General features: G+C 39.3%; 1 protein-coding gene across 1 annotated transcript; it reads right to left on the bottom strand.

The window, feature by feature from the left end:
• Positions 1 to 256: 256 nt before the first annotated feature.
• LOC114145270 (mitochondrial calcium uniporter dominant negative subunit beta) lies at positions 257 to 16,410 on the bottom strand. Its single transcript, XM_028018748.1, has 8 exons — positions 16,060 to 16,410; positions 5,905 to 5,968; positions 5,331 to 5,498; positions 3,895 to 3,999; positions 2,759 to 2,919; positions 1,670 to 1,873; positions 584 to 700; positions 257 to 500 (listed from the first exon to the last, which is right to left on the bottom strand). Exons 1-8 carry the CDS (start codon positions 16,171 to 16,173, stop codon positions 423 to 425), a joined length of 1,011 nt encoding a protein of 336 aa, XP_027874549.1. The 5' UTR covers positions 16,174 to 16,410; the 3' UTR covers positions 257 to 422.
• Positions 16,411 to 16,940: the final 530 nt, after the last annotated feature.

Raw genomic sequence — 16,940 nt, 5'->3', positions numbered from 1 at the left:
AAGTCATATCACCAGAATGAAGTCATAATAATAATAATAAAATTATATCACCAGCAAAATGTCTCAATAAAATGAGAATAAAGTTGTAATAATCAGAGAATAAAGTTAATATTACCAAAATAAAGTTGGAATATTAGAAGAATGAAGAATTAATTTTATGAAAACTCTACAATAAAAAATAATTGATAAAAAAAGAGAAATGCTGAGCATTTATTAAAAATGCTGCTAACAAGGACATAAAAATACACAACCTGAAAATGTTTGAAATGCAAACTTTAATTATCAATGTTTGTGAATTTGTTGGGGGTACAATATGGCATCAACATTAAGAATGCAGATTTATAGATTTTAAGGTAAAAATATGGCATCATCATCATCAAAACAAACATTTGTCTCTGACAGTCCGTCCAGCCCGGCGTCTCTCACGGCTTCGCCTGGATCTGTTCCAGCGGAAGCTGAAGCTGGTTGGGATATTTCAGACGTCTCAAGTCCTCTTCCACCTGAAAGCATATCACAACATTTAACTGTGACTGTGGCTCTTAAATTCAGAAATAGTTAGTCTTAAGTATAATAACCGAGTCACCTGTTCGAGTTCATCCTTCAGTTTGTTGTATTTTTCCACGTTGAACTGCTTCTTCTTGGCGCCTTTATAAAAGTAACGTAGAAACTGTCTGTCCTTAGCGTCTGGATACACGTAATCCTGACGGAGAGATAAAAAACAGATGATTCAGTTCAGACCGGCTCAATTCTGGAGAAATCCTCCACAGAAATGAGTCTTTTTACTAAATCACAAACATAATGACTGATAATTCAATAAAACCACTAAGAAAAATCAGTTTTTAGTAAAATGGAAAATGGTCTGAACTTATATGGCGCTTTTCCAGGCATTTTGACCACTCAAAGTGCTTTACACTAGAGTCACATTCACCCAGTCGCACTCACACATTTATACACCGATACGCAGATCGGTAGGCAATTCGGGGTTAAGTGCCTTGCCCAGAGGCACATCGACGTGTGGCAGGAGGAAGCTGGAATCGAACCTACAACCTTCCGATCGCAAGACGACTACTCTACCATACAGCCACAGTCGCCCCCCAAGTAAGTAAGTTTATATAGCAATTCTACATACATATTTTATTGTTGTAGCATAAAATTACACACAATGTTTGGAAAAACTGAATTTGTCCTTCTTAGGAACTCTTCAAAATAGCAAAGACAAGAGAACAAGAATTTGATCTCAACAGGAGGAAATTCATGATTAGACAACATGTGCAGCTTTTACTCAACTGTTTATTGCACGACTACGATCTACAGTGATGCATTCTGGGTACAGAATCCCCCCTTCAAAATAAGACCATGACTATGTACAGCTAGCTACTTCTAGCTAGCTGTATAAACAACCAAATAAATTAGCAGTTTATAACATATCTGGACAAATTAATTTAGGGGGAAGCAAAGTACGCTAAACATTAGCAAGTTAGCAACTAAAGCGCTAAATGAAAAATTAGCAGAGGTTTACCCACCTCTGATTAAAACTAATTGTTGGGCAACATAACAGAAATTATTATTAGTTTTCCTGCTGAGCTTCACAAGCTAAGCTTGAAAGAAATCCATTTTATTTCCAGACACAAACATTAAACTCCTGAAGTGTCAAATCTGTGAGTCTTGCCTGCTTGGTGAGGATGTAGTAGGCGAAGGCGCCCATGCTGGTGGCGTAGGTGATGAAGTACGTGACGGGCTCCATGACGTCCCATGAATACACCCACCAGGTGAGCCAGCCCAGGGCGCCGCCCTGCACAGACAGCAGCGCCATGCCGGTCCAGAGAGTCCTGGAGGTGCGAAACTCCGCCGTCCGGCTCAGTTCGGACTTCGTCTGGAAGAAACAACGCAACAAGACACGGAAAATTAAAATGAATTATCTCCAGGCTGCTCACAAACCCGGCCTGTGCTGTTATGGAAGTTAAATTAGGAATATTTTAATCTGTTTTTATGAGAAATGAACCGATCCGATAATATCTGCATCAGTTCCAATATTGAAAAAAATTTTAAATCGGGTATCGTGATAATGCTCCCGATCCATAATTAAAATGTTACTAGTTATGAGATTACCTGTTTTCTCAGACTTTGGTTACCTAGCAACAACCTGCTGGGAAAGAAGCAGTTTCAAGTTCCCCCCAAACCTCGGTTACCTAGCAACAACCTGCTGGGCGCAGCAGCAGTTTAAGGTTTTTCTGCTGCGGAGAGAAAACTGGATAAAACAGGAAAGGTTTCAACACCAGTCTGGCAAAATTTCAGATATTTACAAACTAATCAATCATTAAGAAGGTTTATTTTTACATGTTGGTCAACCTGTTGTTATTGTCAGTTTCAGTTTCTTTATTATTAATTTTAAATGGGCAGTTATAATTATGCTGACTGACGGAACAAATTAAAGTTGTTTTTATACGTTTGACCAAGTTTGTGAAGCTATTTGTGTATTAAGTGTGCTGTATTTGTGCAGAGTTATTAAATACATTGTAATTCAGTATATTTATGTCTGCGTTTTAAAAAAAGAAACATTTTAAGTCAAGTTAGCAATGTTTCTCTGCATCGGATCGATGTCTGCCGATACTAAAACTCAGATATCAGAAGAGAGGAAAGTGTATTTCTTCTTTTTATGCCCAGCAGAGTTTTAGTGACTGTTTTCAGAGTGAGGCTGATGCTTTTCGTAGACACCTGGAGCCCCGTCTGACCAGCCCACCCAGCGCTCAGGTGTCACCTGCTCCAGAGGCGACAGCTCCTGCTTGATGTTGTCCATCCTCTCCAGCAGATGGCGCTCCTGCAGCAGGTGGTGTTCAGGCAGGTGCAGCGCTGCATGCAGGAGATGCACCACGTGCTTCAAGTCCTCCATGTCTCTGGCATGCTCACTGGAGGTGATCACTGCAACCACAAGGAACGATTTACAACATGGAGTCACACATGTATGGCAGGCTGTTTTAACATAAAATCAGTTTGACCAGATATCTGATATTGGCTCATGACTATAAATAAATCTCTAATCTGACTTGGATAAATTATGTCTATTTACCATTAAGTTGCATAAAGGTTTAAATTCACTTTGTCTGAAACAAATATTTCAAATATCAGCAATTAAATTATGACTAGTCCTAAAGTAAATTTTAGATATCTAATTTTTTGTTCCAACTGTTGTCATAATTCTAATTAAATATATTTTTTATTTGGAGACTTTGTTTGCCTTGAAAGCAAATAATTACTGGGCAAAACTAAATATCTAGTTTTGAACTTATCTGGAAGTTAATTCCAGATATCTCCACAATTATTAGAGATATCCTTAATTAGAGAGTTTTTCTATTTATGAGTTCTTGTATTAACATTATGACTAATCAGAAAGACAAAATCCTGAATTAGTATTCTGTCTTGTCAAAATGTCACAGATTTATGTAACTTTCAAATAAAAAAATTAAAAATTAAAAGAAAATTTTAAAATATTTTCACAATGCTCCATTTTCAGCTTTGTACACTTGTCTTTTTTGTTCTTTTGTTCTTGTACTCCAAAATTTTGCAGGCAAATATTTGGACAGCTCAGTTTTAATTCAGATATATAAAAATGTAATGTCGATGAGACATAATTGCGCTCAAGATATCTTAAATTGTAATTATGTCATTGTAATTATTACTCTAAATGATGAATCCAGTGACTTCTTTTGAGATTTCTTGAAAGGAATCTTGAACCATAAAATGTAAAATATCTTCAATTATTAGAATGTAGGTGCGGATATCTTAATTTACCATTCACGGTGGTCAAAATGTAGTTGTGTCGAGTCAAAATGATCTTTTTGTCAGATTAAGCAGATTATATGTTAAGTTTGCCTGCCATAGAGGAAGTGTTGTTACCTTTCTCAGGTGCGCTGACGTTGTAAACGTGATTGTTGATGACGAGCTGGAAGTCTGTCTCCAGCAGTGCGTCCAACAGCGTCGTGTTGGCAACACGTTGCCCGTCTGGAAGAGCAACGACTCAGATTTAAACGTTTAAAACACAAAAACCGAGCCGCTGAAATTAAATTAAACGCAAGAAAAAAAGATTAACTTTGTTAACTGACTGCTGAGCGGCAAAATATTGTTACTTCAATCAGTAACAGCAGATTAAACACTGAAAAAACACAAAATCTTACCAAGTATTTTTAGTCTACTTTTGTTTATCTTTAGATAACTTAGTTAAAAGTAACTTTTCAGAAAAATGAAGTTTTAAATAAATAATTCCTTAATAATGATCAAAAAGTACTAGTTCCACTGGTCGACTGCTTTAAGTGAATTTATCTGCCAGTGGATCTAATAACTTTAATCAAAACTAAAATAATTACTAACAAACTTCTACATTGAGCTGAAAGTTACTAGTAAGTTAGTTTTGTCTAAGTGAAGAACTGAAACGAAGCTTTTCAGCAAAACACATGAGCTTGTTTTAACTTAATAATTCCTTAATATTAATAAAAAGGTTTTATTCCACTGGTAGATTCGTTAGTAGCATGGGAAAATATCTTGCTATAAATGAAATAAACTTGTAGTTTTGATAAATATTAAAGGATTTATTGACATTGAACTAGTCAATATGTTGCTTAAGAGTTAAATTAGGTTTGTCTTTCAAGTGAACTAAGATATTTGCACCAGGGTTTGGACACTATGGCTGAAGAACATATCAGGACATAAGCACTTCATATCAGTCAATATCAATAATTATTGATTAGTTTTTGTTGATAATGTCTGAAATACAGCCAAATTGATGCTGATATTTCCTGTTTTATCCACAGTTTTATCAACATTGATTTGTATTTTTAAGCAGTTTAACATTAATGAAACGTTAAACTGCTGGTGTTCCAGTTACCCAGCAGGTTGTTGCTAGGTAACCAAAGAGTGAGTGAGTTGCTAGGTAACCAAAGAGTGAGTGAGTTAGTTGATTCCACCAACGTAGCTTAGCTAGCAGTGAGAGGTTGAGCGGCTACAGCTTTTCCTCTGCCTACATCTCCCAGAATGCTGTGTGATTCTGGATCACAGTTCAGTGAAATTATTTTTTGTGATGGATAATACGTCAATAAATGTCGTTGATTTATTGCCCTGCCAAAAACTAGACTAAAAATACTTGGTAAGATTTTGTGTTTTTTTGTAGGGTGAAGTGCTGAAACATCCAGAACGTTTAACTTCCTGTTCTTCTGACATCCGAGGAATTTCTCCTTAAATCCAAAACTCTTCCTGTCCAACTGGTCTGTGCTGCTGCTGCTCTGAACCTGCTGTGGCGGTCCGGGCCGATGCCGGGCGGGCCTCAGACCTCGTCTCACCTGCAGAGAGAAGGGAGGCCGCGGCTCCGGAGTCCTCTCTCTGCAGATCGCCGATCAGGTCTCCCACTGTCATCAGCATGGGCCGCAGGAAGAACAGGCACTTCTCCTTCCTGGACGGCAACGGCACCTCCAGAACCAGGCGGCCATGTTTGTGCTTCAGAGACACGTCTGCAGCAGAGAGAGAGGAAATGATGCTTAAATTCACATCAGGAGCTAGAAAAGGAAAAAATAGAAATCCACAAACTGCAGCGAACCGTCTCATGTTTCGCCTTCAGTGTATTTTTCTGTTAATTTATGTTAAATATTAAGACAAAGTGGTGTGAAACTGCATGATCCTTGCCCATCATGATGGATGGAAGAGATGTTTGAACTTCCTTCTTCTCTCTCTGCTCTTCATCCATGAATATAAAAACTGAGATGAAAAGTAGCAGCCTAGTTAAAGCCTGTCGGTATAACGATGTCTTTAGCTGCTTCATGCAGATCCCAATAAAACACTCTGCAGTTTGTGGTTGCATCACGGCAGCTAGCAAGCCACTGTAATAATAATCATGTGAATGCAGTGAGAGATATTTACCACTAGAGGGAGTACTGGAGAAGAAAGCCGGACAGTTTCTCAGTGATGGATGTCTGGGATGAACCTAAACAGAAAGAAATGGGAATGTTAAAGGGACAGTATTGGATGTTTTCCAGGCACATGGTTTAATTTTATAGCACAATCAAGTAACTATGTTACCTTCAGTTGTTATAAAAATATATGTATCAAATATGTCTTAAAAGAAACTTTACTTCCTAATTTAACACAATTAAATTGGGTCTCTGTCTCTTTAAAGCTCCTGCTCTTTCTCAAACTCCGCCTTCAGGAAGTCATCCCAACATGGCTCCTCTATTAACCCTTTAACACATTTTTACCAGCGTTGCTCTGAGATGTGCAGTTCCACCAGGTGTTGGCTAATCGCTGCTGGCTAGTCTGAAGGAGCTGAGTGGGGAGGAGCTGAGAGTCGAAGGCGGGGCCAAGTCCACCCGGGCGTTTTGCTCGGCTGAATGGTTGCCATGGAGATTAAAGGAGAACAAGACAACTCTCCAGGAGTGTTTTCTGTAGCATGATGTAAAGCTCATTAAAGTAGATTAATGACGCTGCCCCTTGAATGAAGGCAGGAGTTTGTTCTTGGTGTAACCAAACAGTCGTCCTTTGCTAAACCGATGAAGAGTAAACAGAAGGTCAGCGCCAACAAGCTGCTTCTGCCAGTTTTCCCTCAGCTTTTCCGTCCTGGAAACTCTGATATTCAGCTCCGGACTCTGGTTCTCCTGCCGCAGGAATCGGACCAGGTGTTGGTGCAGTCTGTCTGACTGACTCATCGCCTTCCTGTTAATTAATTTCAGGTCCTCTGTGGGTTCTGATGGATGCCAGGCTGTGGCTCAGTGAGAGCGGACCCTCAGGAGTTTCCTACGCCGCTGATAATGATCAGAGCATCGATAAGGAGCAGGCAGACAGAGATTGTAGCCTCTTCATCCTGCGCTTGGTATTCACTCAGCGTTGCCCTGTCAGTTCAGATCCATCCACTTCTGCTCTCCGTTTGACCCGACTCAAATATCTGGATCTACCCAAAACGCATGAATTTATGTCAGCAAACTAGCACAATACTCAAACACTGTTAAACTGCCATCATTTTTTGATAATAATCATGATATTACGCCTTAAATTATTTTAAAATCTACATGAATTCAACACTAATATAGTTCCTCTGCATCTTGTTCTTCACCTGATAGCCTGGCTCTCTCTCTGCTCCATCGATACATCGTTAAAGTCGACCAATGGAGCCGTCTGTGAAGCAAAGGGACTGAGCAGAGGCGGGGTACGCTGCCCTTTCCACTCCGCTGGTGAGGAGACGGACGAGTGTGTGTGTGTGTGTGTGTGTGAGAGAGAGAGAAGCTTTGGTTTAAGAGCATCTGTTGCTGGAACCAGAAAACAGCAGTTAGGAGTTAAAATTTATGTTTTAAAATTTTGATTAATTAATTATGTAAATTTGAAACACAATTAATCAATCTTTTTTCTTTTTTTACACACAAAGATCTTGAACAGGAACCTTTCTATTTCTGTGTTTCTAGTGCGACTGTAAATATGATGCACAGGTGTGCTAACAGCTTTGGATGACGAAGCTGCTGCTCTTGGCCCACAGGACGTTAATTTCTGCTTCAAAAAGCGATCCGTGATGCTGGAAAAGTCTGATGTGTTCAAGTTATGCTAAAGGAGTTAGCCTGTTAGCAAAGCTACTCTAGCCTGAAATCACAATAGCACAGGTGCCCACAGTGCTAATGCTAGCATCCACAGTCAGGGTTACCTGAAACAATAAAAGCACTTTGCTCCAATCTGATGGCTGAATAACTTGAATAACAGATTAAAAATGATAAATATGGTTGTTGTTAATTTCATATGTCTATTTCCTAAATGCGGACCAAAGAAGCAAACTGGTCCAACTACAAACTTCGGTCTGGGTTCGGTTGAAATGAACTCTGGTGTGATTTGAATGCATATGTGAACACCGAGCAGACCGGAGACCACTGTAAAAGCAGGAAGTAGAGTATAGCGCAAGGCATTCTGGGTAAATACAACCAAAGCAAACTTGCTAGCTTAAACTAGCGAGAGAAATGGCTCATAATCTTTTACCAAAGATAAAAGTTAAATCCTACAACTGGTCAAATTTGATGCTACTCCATCTTTGTTTACATTTAGTGAAGAAGGAAGTTGTGCTCTGTTTCTTATTCATTGGTTTTTTTGTTGTTTCCTTCAGTGGTTCTTGGTGCAGCGCCCCCACAGACGAGGAGGGGAACAGGTTGCTGAAAGGCTTTGTATTGTTTGAGTCAGAGCAGTGAGAAAGGACAGAGAAAGAGAGTGCTGTAGAAATAAATGACCCTGCTGTCCATTAATGCAGACAAGAGATATTAGACATTACAATTTGTCTCCCAGAATAACAAACCCTTATGCTCCCACCCAGTGTGCAGATTTCATGCAATCACAGGTTGTAGAAACACTAGGAAACACTTCTGTCTGAGATTCCTGGTTTCCTGTTAACAAGAAAACGCCAGATCTGAAACTAATCATCAAAGGTCTTGTGAGGCTCTTTGACTTCTTTAATGTGAAGAACTTTGTGTTTGTGATTTATCACAATTCAGAGTCAATTCAGTCAATTCTGCCTCCAGGCTCTGTGCATATGCTGTGTGCCCATTGTAAATCTACAGACGGTGGCTGTTGTGACGGATAATCCTGAGAGCCGGGTGATGAATAGCAGCACACTTCCACGACTATGCTTCTGGTTTTCTACCATTACCGGCGGTTCCAACGCGCTGCGCTCTAATCACAGGTTCTTCTGGGTTGCCACCGAAATGTAGCAACAACAGAAGACCTTATGGGGCAGGACGTTTAAAAATGTTAGTAGTATCGCTCCTTTAAGAGGAATTGGATTTCTGAATGCTAAAGCTTACTGGTGTTCCAGCCCTGGTGATTTGTTTGGTCCCATTTGCTGGGCCAATAACTACGAAGGCCAGCTAGGGTCAGATATGGAAATGAAAACACAAGCTGGGGAAATCCATTTCTTCAGGTTAATAAATCTGCTGAGGCAAAAGTGTGAACAGCTAAAGATTGGTCTGTGTGTGGGCTGATTTATGAAAGAAGAAAATGTCTTGTTCTATGGAGGAATCCCAAATTATCTGAAACATTTGTCATTAACTTTGGAAACAAGATGGCTCTGCTGCACTTGAAGTAAATGGAAAAATATATATATCCACATTGTTAGATAACTAGCTAGACAGTTATCTATTTACTTAGCTAGCTATCTAGATAACTAGCGTGATATCTAACTATATATTTGCTTGTCTATCTAGATAAGGATGTAGCTTATCTATGAAGCTAGATAAGCTACATAGCTTTCTAACAAGTTTTTTAACTAGCTAGAAAGCTAGTTAGTTATTTGACTAGTTAATTAGATGTGCTAGTTATCTTGCTAGCTTGGTAGATAGCAAGCTAGTTAAATAGCTACCTATCTAGTTAGATACATAACTAGTCAGATAACTAACTAGCTAATTGCTTATTTATTTACCTATCTATCTACCTTGCTATCTTTTATCCGATTAACTGAGTAAATGATAGCATAATTGAGTAGTTGCAGTCCTACAATATTCATATCAGATATTGATGTCAGTCCAAAATTGTGTTAAAAATGATGCCTCTATATTGTTCATCTTAACTAAAAACTGTTACAGATACGTCATATTAAGCCTGTTTGGTGAGATGCTCTTTATTTTTAAATATTAATTGCTCAGCTGCTGCTTTACATTCCTCCACCTGTGAGGCGCTCGGTGGGCGGAGCCACTTTCTGTGTTTCTTTCCACACACAACAGAGACACAAACTCCTGCACTGCATGACACTCCAAATTCAAACACACTCCGGCTTCCTGACTGCAGAGCCCAGTCATCAGAAACATGCAAACAGCCGAACGTGAGGTGACGGACTTCCACAAACATGGCGGAGCAACATCTGCCCCTCATTATAAAATGATTTCTCCCAGCTGCTGCTTAACGCAGCACTCCGCTGATGGCAAGTTTACCCCAACAGCCAGTCATCTGTATGCAACACCACCAGGAAAAGAGGAGAGAGGGGGAGCACAGAGATAATCTCCCTCCACAGGCAGGACACGACTTCCTACCACAGTGCACTGCAAAAACACAAAATCTCACCAAGAATCTTTGATAGTTTCTAGTGAAAATATCTTAGTACACTTAAAATAAGACAAAACTAACTTGCTCCTATTTCAGGAAGAAATGAGGGCTTGTTTTAAGTCAATAATTCCTGATTGATTCAACAAAATCAATAACAATATATGCAGACAATACATCTGATAGAATATTAAATAATTTCACTGAACTCTGATCCAGAACTGCACAGCATTCTGGGGGTTGTAGGCAGAGACCTACTGTCAGGAAAACAAATTTAGCTCGACGATAAATTGTCCCAGAAATTATTGCGATAAACAATAATATTGTTGTTTTGAGATTATTATGGCGCAGCAGCAGTTTAACGTTTCACCGCTGTGCCTCATAACTGCTTACAAATAAAAAACAATAGTGTGGAGAGGAAACTGTAAATAGAACAGGAAAGGTCACAACACCAGTTTAGCTGTATTTCAGATATTTAAAACAAAAACTAATCAATTACATTGAGTTAGTCTTCTTGTATTTCAAGTGAACCAAGATATTTGCACTAGAAACTAGAACATAAATACTTTTTTTGCAGTGTCACAGCTGAGTTGTGGTCGGCTGCTTGGAGACGTCCTGAAGGAATCTGCTCCCACTTGGAGCCACAGGCTTCGTACCGTCACAGCGAGGGCAGAGCGGCTCGACTGGAGCCTAATAACAGCCTGCTAACTCACACAAGCAGAGACAGACTGAAGACTGGAGCGAAGCATAAATCTGTCATCAGGAGAAACCAACTTAGCTCCTGTCAGCGATGTGATTGAGAACAGCCATTATAGCCCCATAATGAAAGTTATTTGCTCTTGGTCATTTTTTTCTTCTTCTCTTTCCAATTTAATGACCCAATTCAGTTATAAAAACGATCAGAGCAGGATGCAGCGTGCAGAATGTGGCTGCAGGATGGAGAGCGATACAGTCACAAGGCAGGAGAACCAAGAACTAAAGCTGCATCAATCACACCAGCCCCGTTCAGTCCGCTTTGATCCAACTCCAGTCCGCTTTGATCCAACTCCAGTCCACTTCAATCCAACTCCAGTCCACTTCAATCCAACTCCAGTATGTTTGACTAGAAAATCCGGTTTGTTGTGGAGGTGTGAATGCTAATTGAACTCTGGTTCGCCTACGGACCTACAGTATATTTCAGTTCAGTTGAAGTGAACTCTGGTTCGGTTTGAATGCATATGTGAACGTCAGACAGACTGCGCCAAAAGCAGGTAGTGGATTGTAGCTCAGGGCATTCTGGGTAAATACAACAAAAACAAAGGCGCTAGCCTAGCGCTAGCCGGAGAAATATTTTACCAACACAAGAAAGAAATCTCACAATCGCTAAAATTTGATGCCACTTCATTTTTGTTTACATTTTGTAAAGAAGGAAGTTGAGCTCAGTGTCTTCTTCAGAGGTTTTTATGTTATTTTCTTCAGTGGTTCTTTGTGCAGCGCCCCCACAGGTGAGGAGGGGAACAGGACTCTCAAATTGTGAAAGAGAATCATAGCAGCTGAAAATGTAACAAATGCTGCAACTTTGGTCCAAAATCAAGCTGAGCTGCCAGAGTATGAGGTGTGTAAACATCGTAAAGCTGTGTTCACAGGAATCCAAATCCGATCTTCTCACCCCACACATGTTGAGGTTTGTGTCTCTTCTACATGTGGAACTAAATCATATCTGATCATTTTCAAAGCGTCTGCAGTCCGAATGATTATGCCGCATTTTATCTGACTTTTATGTTAGACACGCATCATAATTCTGCACCACAAGAAGCCAGACGCCGTAAATCCAGATCTAAACAACGGCTGAAAATTATATTTATGAAATTATGAAAGCAGTCAGTGTCAGTGAAACATCCCATCATAATCCTGGTTCTGACTTCATCCAAGCAGGCTTTAACTGGCAGTTATTATCACACAGCCACTCAAACAGGAAACTCTGGGTGTGACACAAACATCAACAGCTCGAGTCAAACTTTAAAACTTTATATTCACCAATCTATAATCCATCGGTTAAACAGCATTAGGACTTCCTCAGAAAGCCTGGAGAACAAAGTCTGGCTGCAGAGATGGAAGTCAAAAGTTAACATCATCATTTCAACAAATTACCAAATAACTTCTTTCTCCTCACCAGCAGCCTCAGCGATTCAGAGCTGAACATTTCTCTGGTGAACGAACAGAAATCCGCTGACACAGAGCGTCTCCTATGGCTGAAGGTCAACTGGCAAAAAAATGTATTTTTTAAAATCGCCAACTGTGACATTTTTTGTCAGCAGCCAGTAAAAGCCTCCTCACAAATTTCTCCCTCCGTTCCATCTCTTCCATTTTCTGCTCTTAAATAGAACAGAAATGTCCTTAAGCAGGGGAAATTCGGGCTTTCCAGCAAAAAGACAAAACATAAAAACTGAAAAATAAGAACAAGAGATGATATAGTAAGAGGAAATTTACAACTGTTACAACTCAGATTAAAAGAAATGTGCAAGTAAGGCAATTTAAAAGGAAAAATATAATACAAGATGTGTGTGTGAACATGTGCATAAAAAACAACAGACTGGAAGTGAAAAGACTAAAAATATCAGCAGGGATGTAAATAATTATTGAGTTTGTTGGGAGTAGTGAAGGTTATCTAACAGGTGCTGGGGGAAGGACCTGCTACAACGCTACATTTTGCACCATGGATGCAGAAATTTATGCTTCAATTCACCATAAAATTGCGCAAACAGGAATTACGAAAATAAATTTGCTTAATGCAAACATGACAATTTGCATCAAAATTAGTATATTTCATAAAACTACATTGGAAACACTTTTTCACATCATACGAGTCACATGATCAAGAACAGGATGTTACTACTGGCGAAAACCACAAAGAAGAAGACGACAGGAAGTGGTAGGAGGAAAACGTCACAGCATTTTTAAAATTACTTTTGGCATAAACAAACTTATTCATGTGTGAATTTATTTGCATTTTTACTTAATGGAAACGATGCAACTGTGAAACATTAGAAAGATTAGCGGAATATCAACAACGTTTTGCACACAATTGTAATGGAAAAGCTGAAATGCTTTTTATGTTTTCTTAATATTATCCATAAATTTGTTGAAATACGGAGACAAATAATAAGAATGCTCAAAAGTCACAAATTTAACGTCATTTTGCTAAAACATGTGAAGATTTTTTATGCCAGTTGATTTTTTATGATGTGCAATCAGGAGTTCAGAAACATGAAAGGGCAAAGGTGTAAAATTACACAAACAGTGAAAAATGTTCTTTAAGCTTTAAAAGCTTAACTTTTAAAGCATGAAGAATTTTTTTTAACTGTGATAAATCTTTAATGTGACATTTATAATTTAACAACAAAACAAACTAGTCTGTTTGTGGAAAACTATGCAAATTACAAAGGGAGCAGGACCTGGTTACAAGTTTGCACACCTTTAAACTAGAAATGCACCAATCTAGCAGTCAGAGATCAGAACTGGGACGATATTATAATTTGGCACATCAAATACTGAAAAATCTAGTTTTTCATACTTCTTTGTAGTTTAATAAGATCTGACAAATGTTTCAGAATGTGAACGTTGGTGCATTTATTGGCAGAATTACATTATGCATTCACATTTTGTCTCTTCTTTTTGCTTCATCGTCTCCAGAAAAATAATCTGAATCGACCAAACTTCAGGAGAGATCGTTGCATCTCTGCTTTGAAATAATAAATAATAGTCTCTTCTAGCTTGAAGCAGGGATTCATAAAGTCTCCATCCCTCCAGTGACCTCTGACCTTTCCTCTATCTCTCAGTGATCAGCTCCCAGGTCGGCTGATGTCAGATCTGTGCAGCTCGCCTTTAATCATGTCGGAAAACTTGGTCTTGTGTTCTGTGGACTCTGAAATCTGATCGCTCAGCACGACTCCTGGTCTAGTAAAAGGTTTTTCCAGCAACCTGCTGTTTAATGTAGCTTCCCTTCTCATTAGAATAATAATTCAGTCCATTTGCGATCCGGAAGATCTGCAGGCTTCAGCAGATAAATTCATATCCAGCCTCCCAGGTTCAGAGCATTTCTAGTTTTGTGTAAGAACCAATCTGAGCGCAGAGCTCATCTTAGTCATTGTTGCACAAGGCGGTGAGTCATAGTGACTGTCAGTCCTGCAGACCTGATATAAATATCCCTCAATAGACAAACTATATTGCATTTATCTCAGTGGTGCAGCTTTCAGGATCCTGCAGCTCAGCTGACTTCTGCAGTTCCCAGAAAAACATATTAAAACTGAACAGCAGTGAAATAATCTACATACGGTTTGGTGCTGAGACGGTAATATCTGCAGCAGCATTACTCTCCGGCTCTGAAGGGTTCGGTGCAGAAAGTCATTCGCTACACTTCAGCGAGAGCTGGAGATGGACGTGATGAATGATACCGTTTACTTAATGATGCGACACAGACAGAAAATATGATAAAAATAAAGATTCAGTGACACCTAAACCTGAAGTACAGAGAGGAATGTTGTTATGACAAATTTAGCTGGATGATAAATTATCCCAGAAGTAACTGCGATAAAATATAATGTTGTTAATTTGAGTCCATTTTCATGGCATAATAATGCAAAAACACTTTCTCAAAGATCGATAAACTTTAAACTCTAATGAACATTTAACACTGGAACTGGAAGACATTTTAAATATCCAAAATAAATAAACAAAACAACAGAAACAACAAATAAAATGAATTATAAAGTCTCTGTAAACAAAATGGTCCTTCAAAATAAGAGGCCAGCTGAGATCGAAGCACTGAAGGCTTTATCATCCAGCTGGTGGAAGAAAGAGAGAAACGATAAATCATGCAAATGGAAATTATTGAGCTTGTTTTAATTTATTGTGTGATTAATTGTTTAACGCAACAGGGCTAAGTTTGTATTTTCCATACTTTGTCACGTTACAAACACAAACTTCAACGTCTCTTATTGAGATTTGATTAAATATACCAAAACACAAAGTAGAGCGTAAATGGGAAGTGGAACAAAATATATATAATATTGTCAAATTAAAAACAAGTAACCAGCACCTCCCGACCCCACTAGGGACAAGGGTGTAAGAAAATGGGTGGATAAAAACAAGTAAAGTGAAAAAGGCATAAACTTTTTGTCTTCAGGAGTCAATGTCTAACAAAGACCTTCTTTGTGTAAGTAAAAGTTCACCAAAAGTGAACTTTTTAGCTTATATATATAGTTGGCTGAGTTTAGGTAAATCGATTCTCCACGTCACCCTGAACACACCATTCTGATAGTGGAACATGGTGGAGGCAGCATCATGCTGTGTGGATGCTTTTCTTTAACTGTTTAATGTAGCAAAAATACTTTGAGCAAAATATCGGAGAAGACAGGTAGTGAAAGGTCTGCCACACTGCAGCTTCTTTTGGTTTGTTTTCTTTTGCATCACAAGAGTCACATGATCAACAACCGGATGTTACTACTGACAGAAACTACGAAGAAGAAGAAGACAGGAAGTCATCCCAGGAACTAGTTCTTATCCGTTGAACAAACTTATTCACTTGTGATTTTATTTGTTTCTTATTTAATGAAACGCCACAAACACAAAATTGTGTTTCTTTGACATTTGTGAAACATTTACAAAGTTTTGCACATGTTTGTAATTTATAAGCAGCTACTATTTTCTAAGAATGCTCTTGGGGTTGGAAAAAGTGCACACCACACTTTTCAGATCGTCTTTGTTTGTTTTTAAACCCTGTGTTTTCCCTACTACTTCTGACTTATCCCGTTTGTGTTGATTGCATCCAAGGTAATTAAAACACATCGATGTTTGTTTGTTGTAACGGGACAAAATCTAAAATAAAATAAAAACATTAAAGGAATATGAATAGTTTATCTCATAACATCCGAGTTTAGAGCAGGAAACCAGGAAACATCCGAACAACAAACCCGCTTCACGTTACTTCAGAACACATGAAACCTGCGCTGGAAACGAACATCCATGTTTTGTTTTTACCTCGTGAAGAACTGAAACCGGACGCAAAGCTGCGAAACCGCCCCGAAAACGCTGAAGACTTCTCCAAAGTCCCGTTCCAACTTCAGCGGCCATCCGAACCGAAGCCATCTTCATCAGCCGCCTCAGCTCCGGAACATTCCGACGGATGGTCAACAACAAGCCCGCCACCGGTTCACTTTAAGCCGCCAGCTGCTGGTGTGGATCCCTGGTGAGGTCGGAGCTCCGCAGCATTTCCTCCCGTCAACATCCGCGGCTCCGCAGCCGAACTCCGCTTCCTTTCTGCGGGGTTCGGAGTGTGTCCGGGTGGAGTAACCAGGCCCAGCCCAGCCCGGGGCGATCCGAGCGCATTCACGTCACGTCCCGTCCCGTGGGTTGAAAACTCAGCATTGTTTGACGAAGCAGCACTACAGCAGGGGGGGATAAGAAAATAACGCGACCCAGGGCAGAAACGCGTAAAGGCCCCCCATTGAGTCTGATAAATTAAGATCAATAAAAAACATTAATGTGATCACATGTATATTTTGGGATTGTTCAGTCATTTTTTGTGTACTGAAAAATATTAAAGGTGTAGTTTTATGTATTTTCCAGGCCCATAGTCAAGTAACTATGTTACCTTGAGTTATAAAAATACTATATATATGGATTATATATAGAAATTTGACTTCCTATTTAACGCTTTGAAATTGGGTCACTGTCTCTTTAAAAACTCCTGCTCTTCCTGAAACTCCGCCTTCAGGAAGTCATCACTACACGGCTCCTCTATTAACCCTTTCATAACCTTTTTACCAGCGTTGCTCTGAGAAGAAGCTCCTATCATGAGCTCAGCTCCACCAGGTGTTTGCTAATTGCTGCTGGCTAGTCTGAAGGAGCTGATGGACCTA

The sequence above is a fragment of the Xiphophorus couchianus genome, chromosome 5, assembly GCF_001444195.1.
Source record: "Xiphophorus couchianus chromosome 5, X_couchianus-1.0, whole genome shotgun sequence".
In the NCBI taxonomy this organism is placed as follows: Eukaryota; Metazoa; Chordata; class Actinopteri; order Cyprinodontiformes; family Poeciliidae; genus Xiphophorus; species Xiphophorus couchianus.
This window is presented reverse-complemented; position numbering and strand designations above follow the sequence as displayed.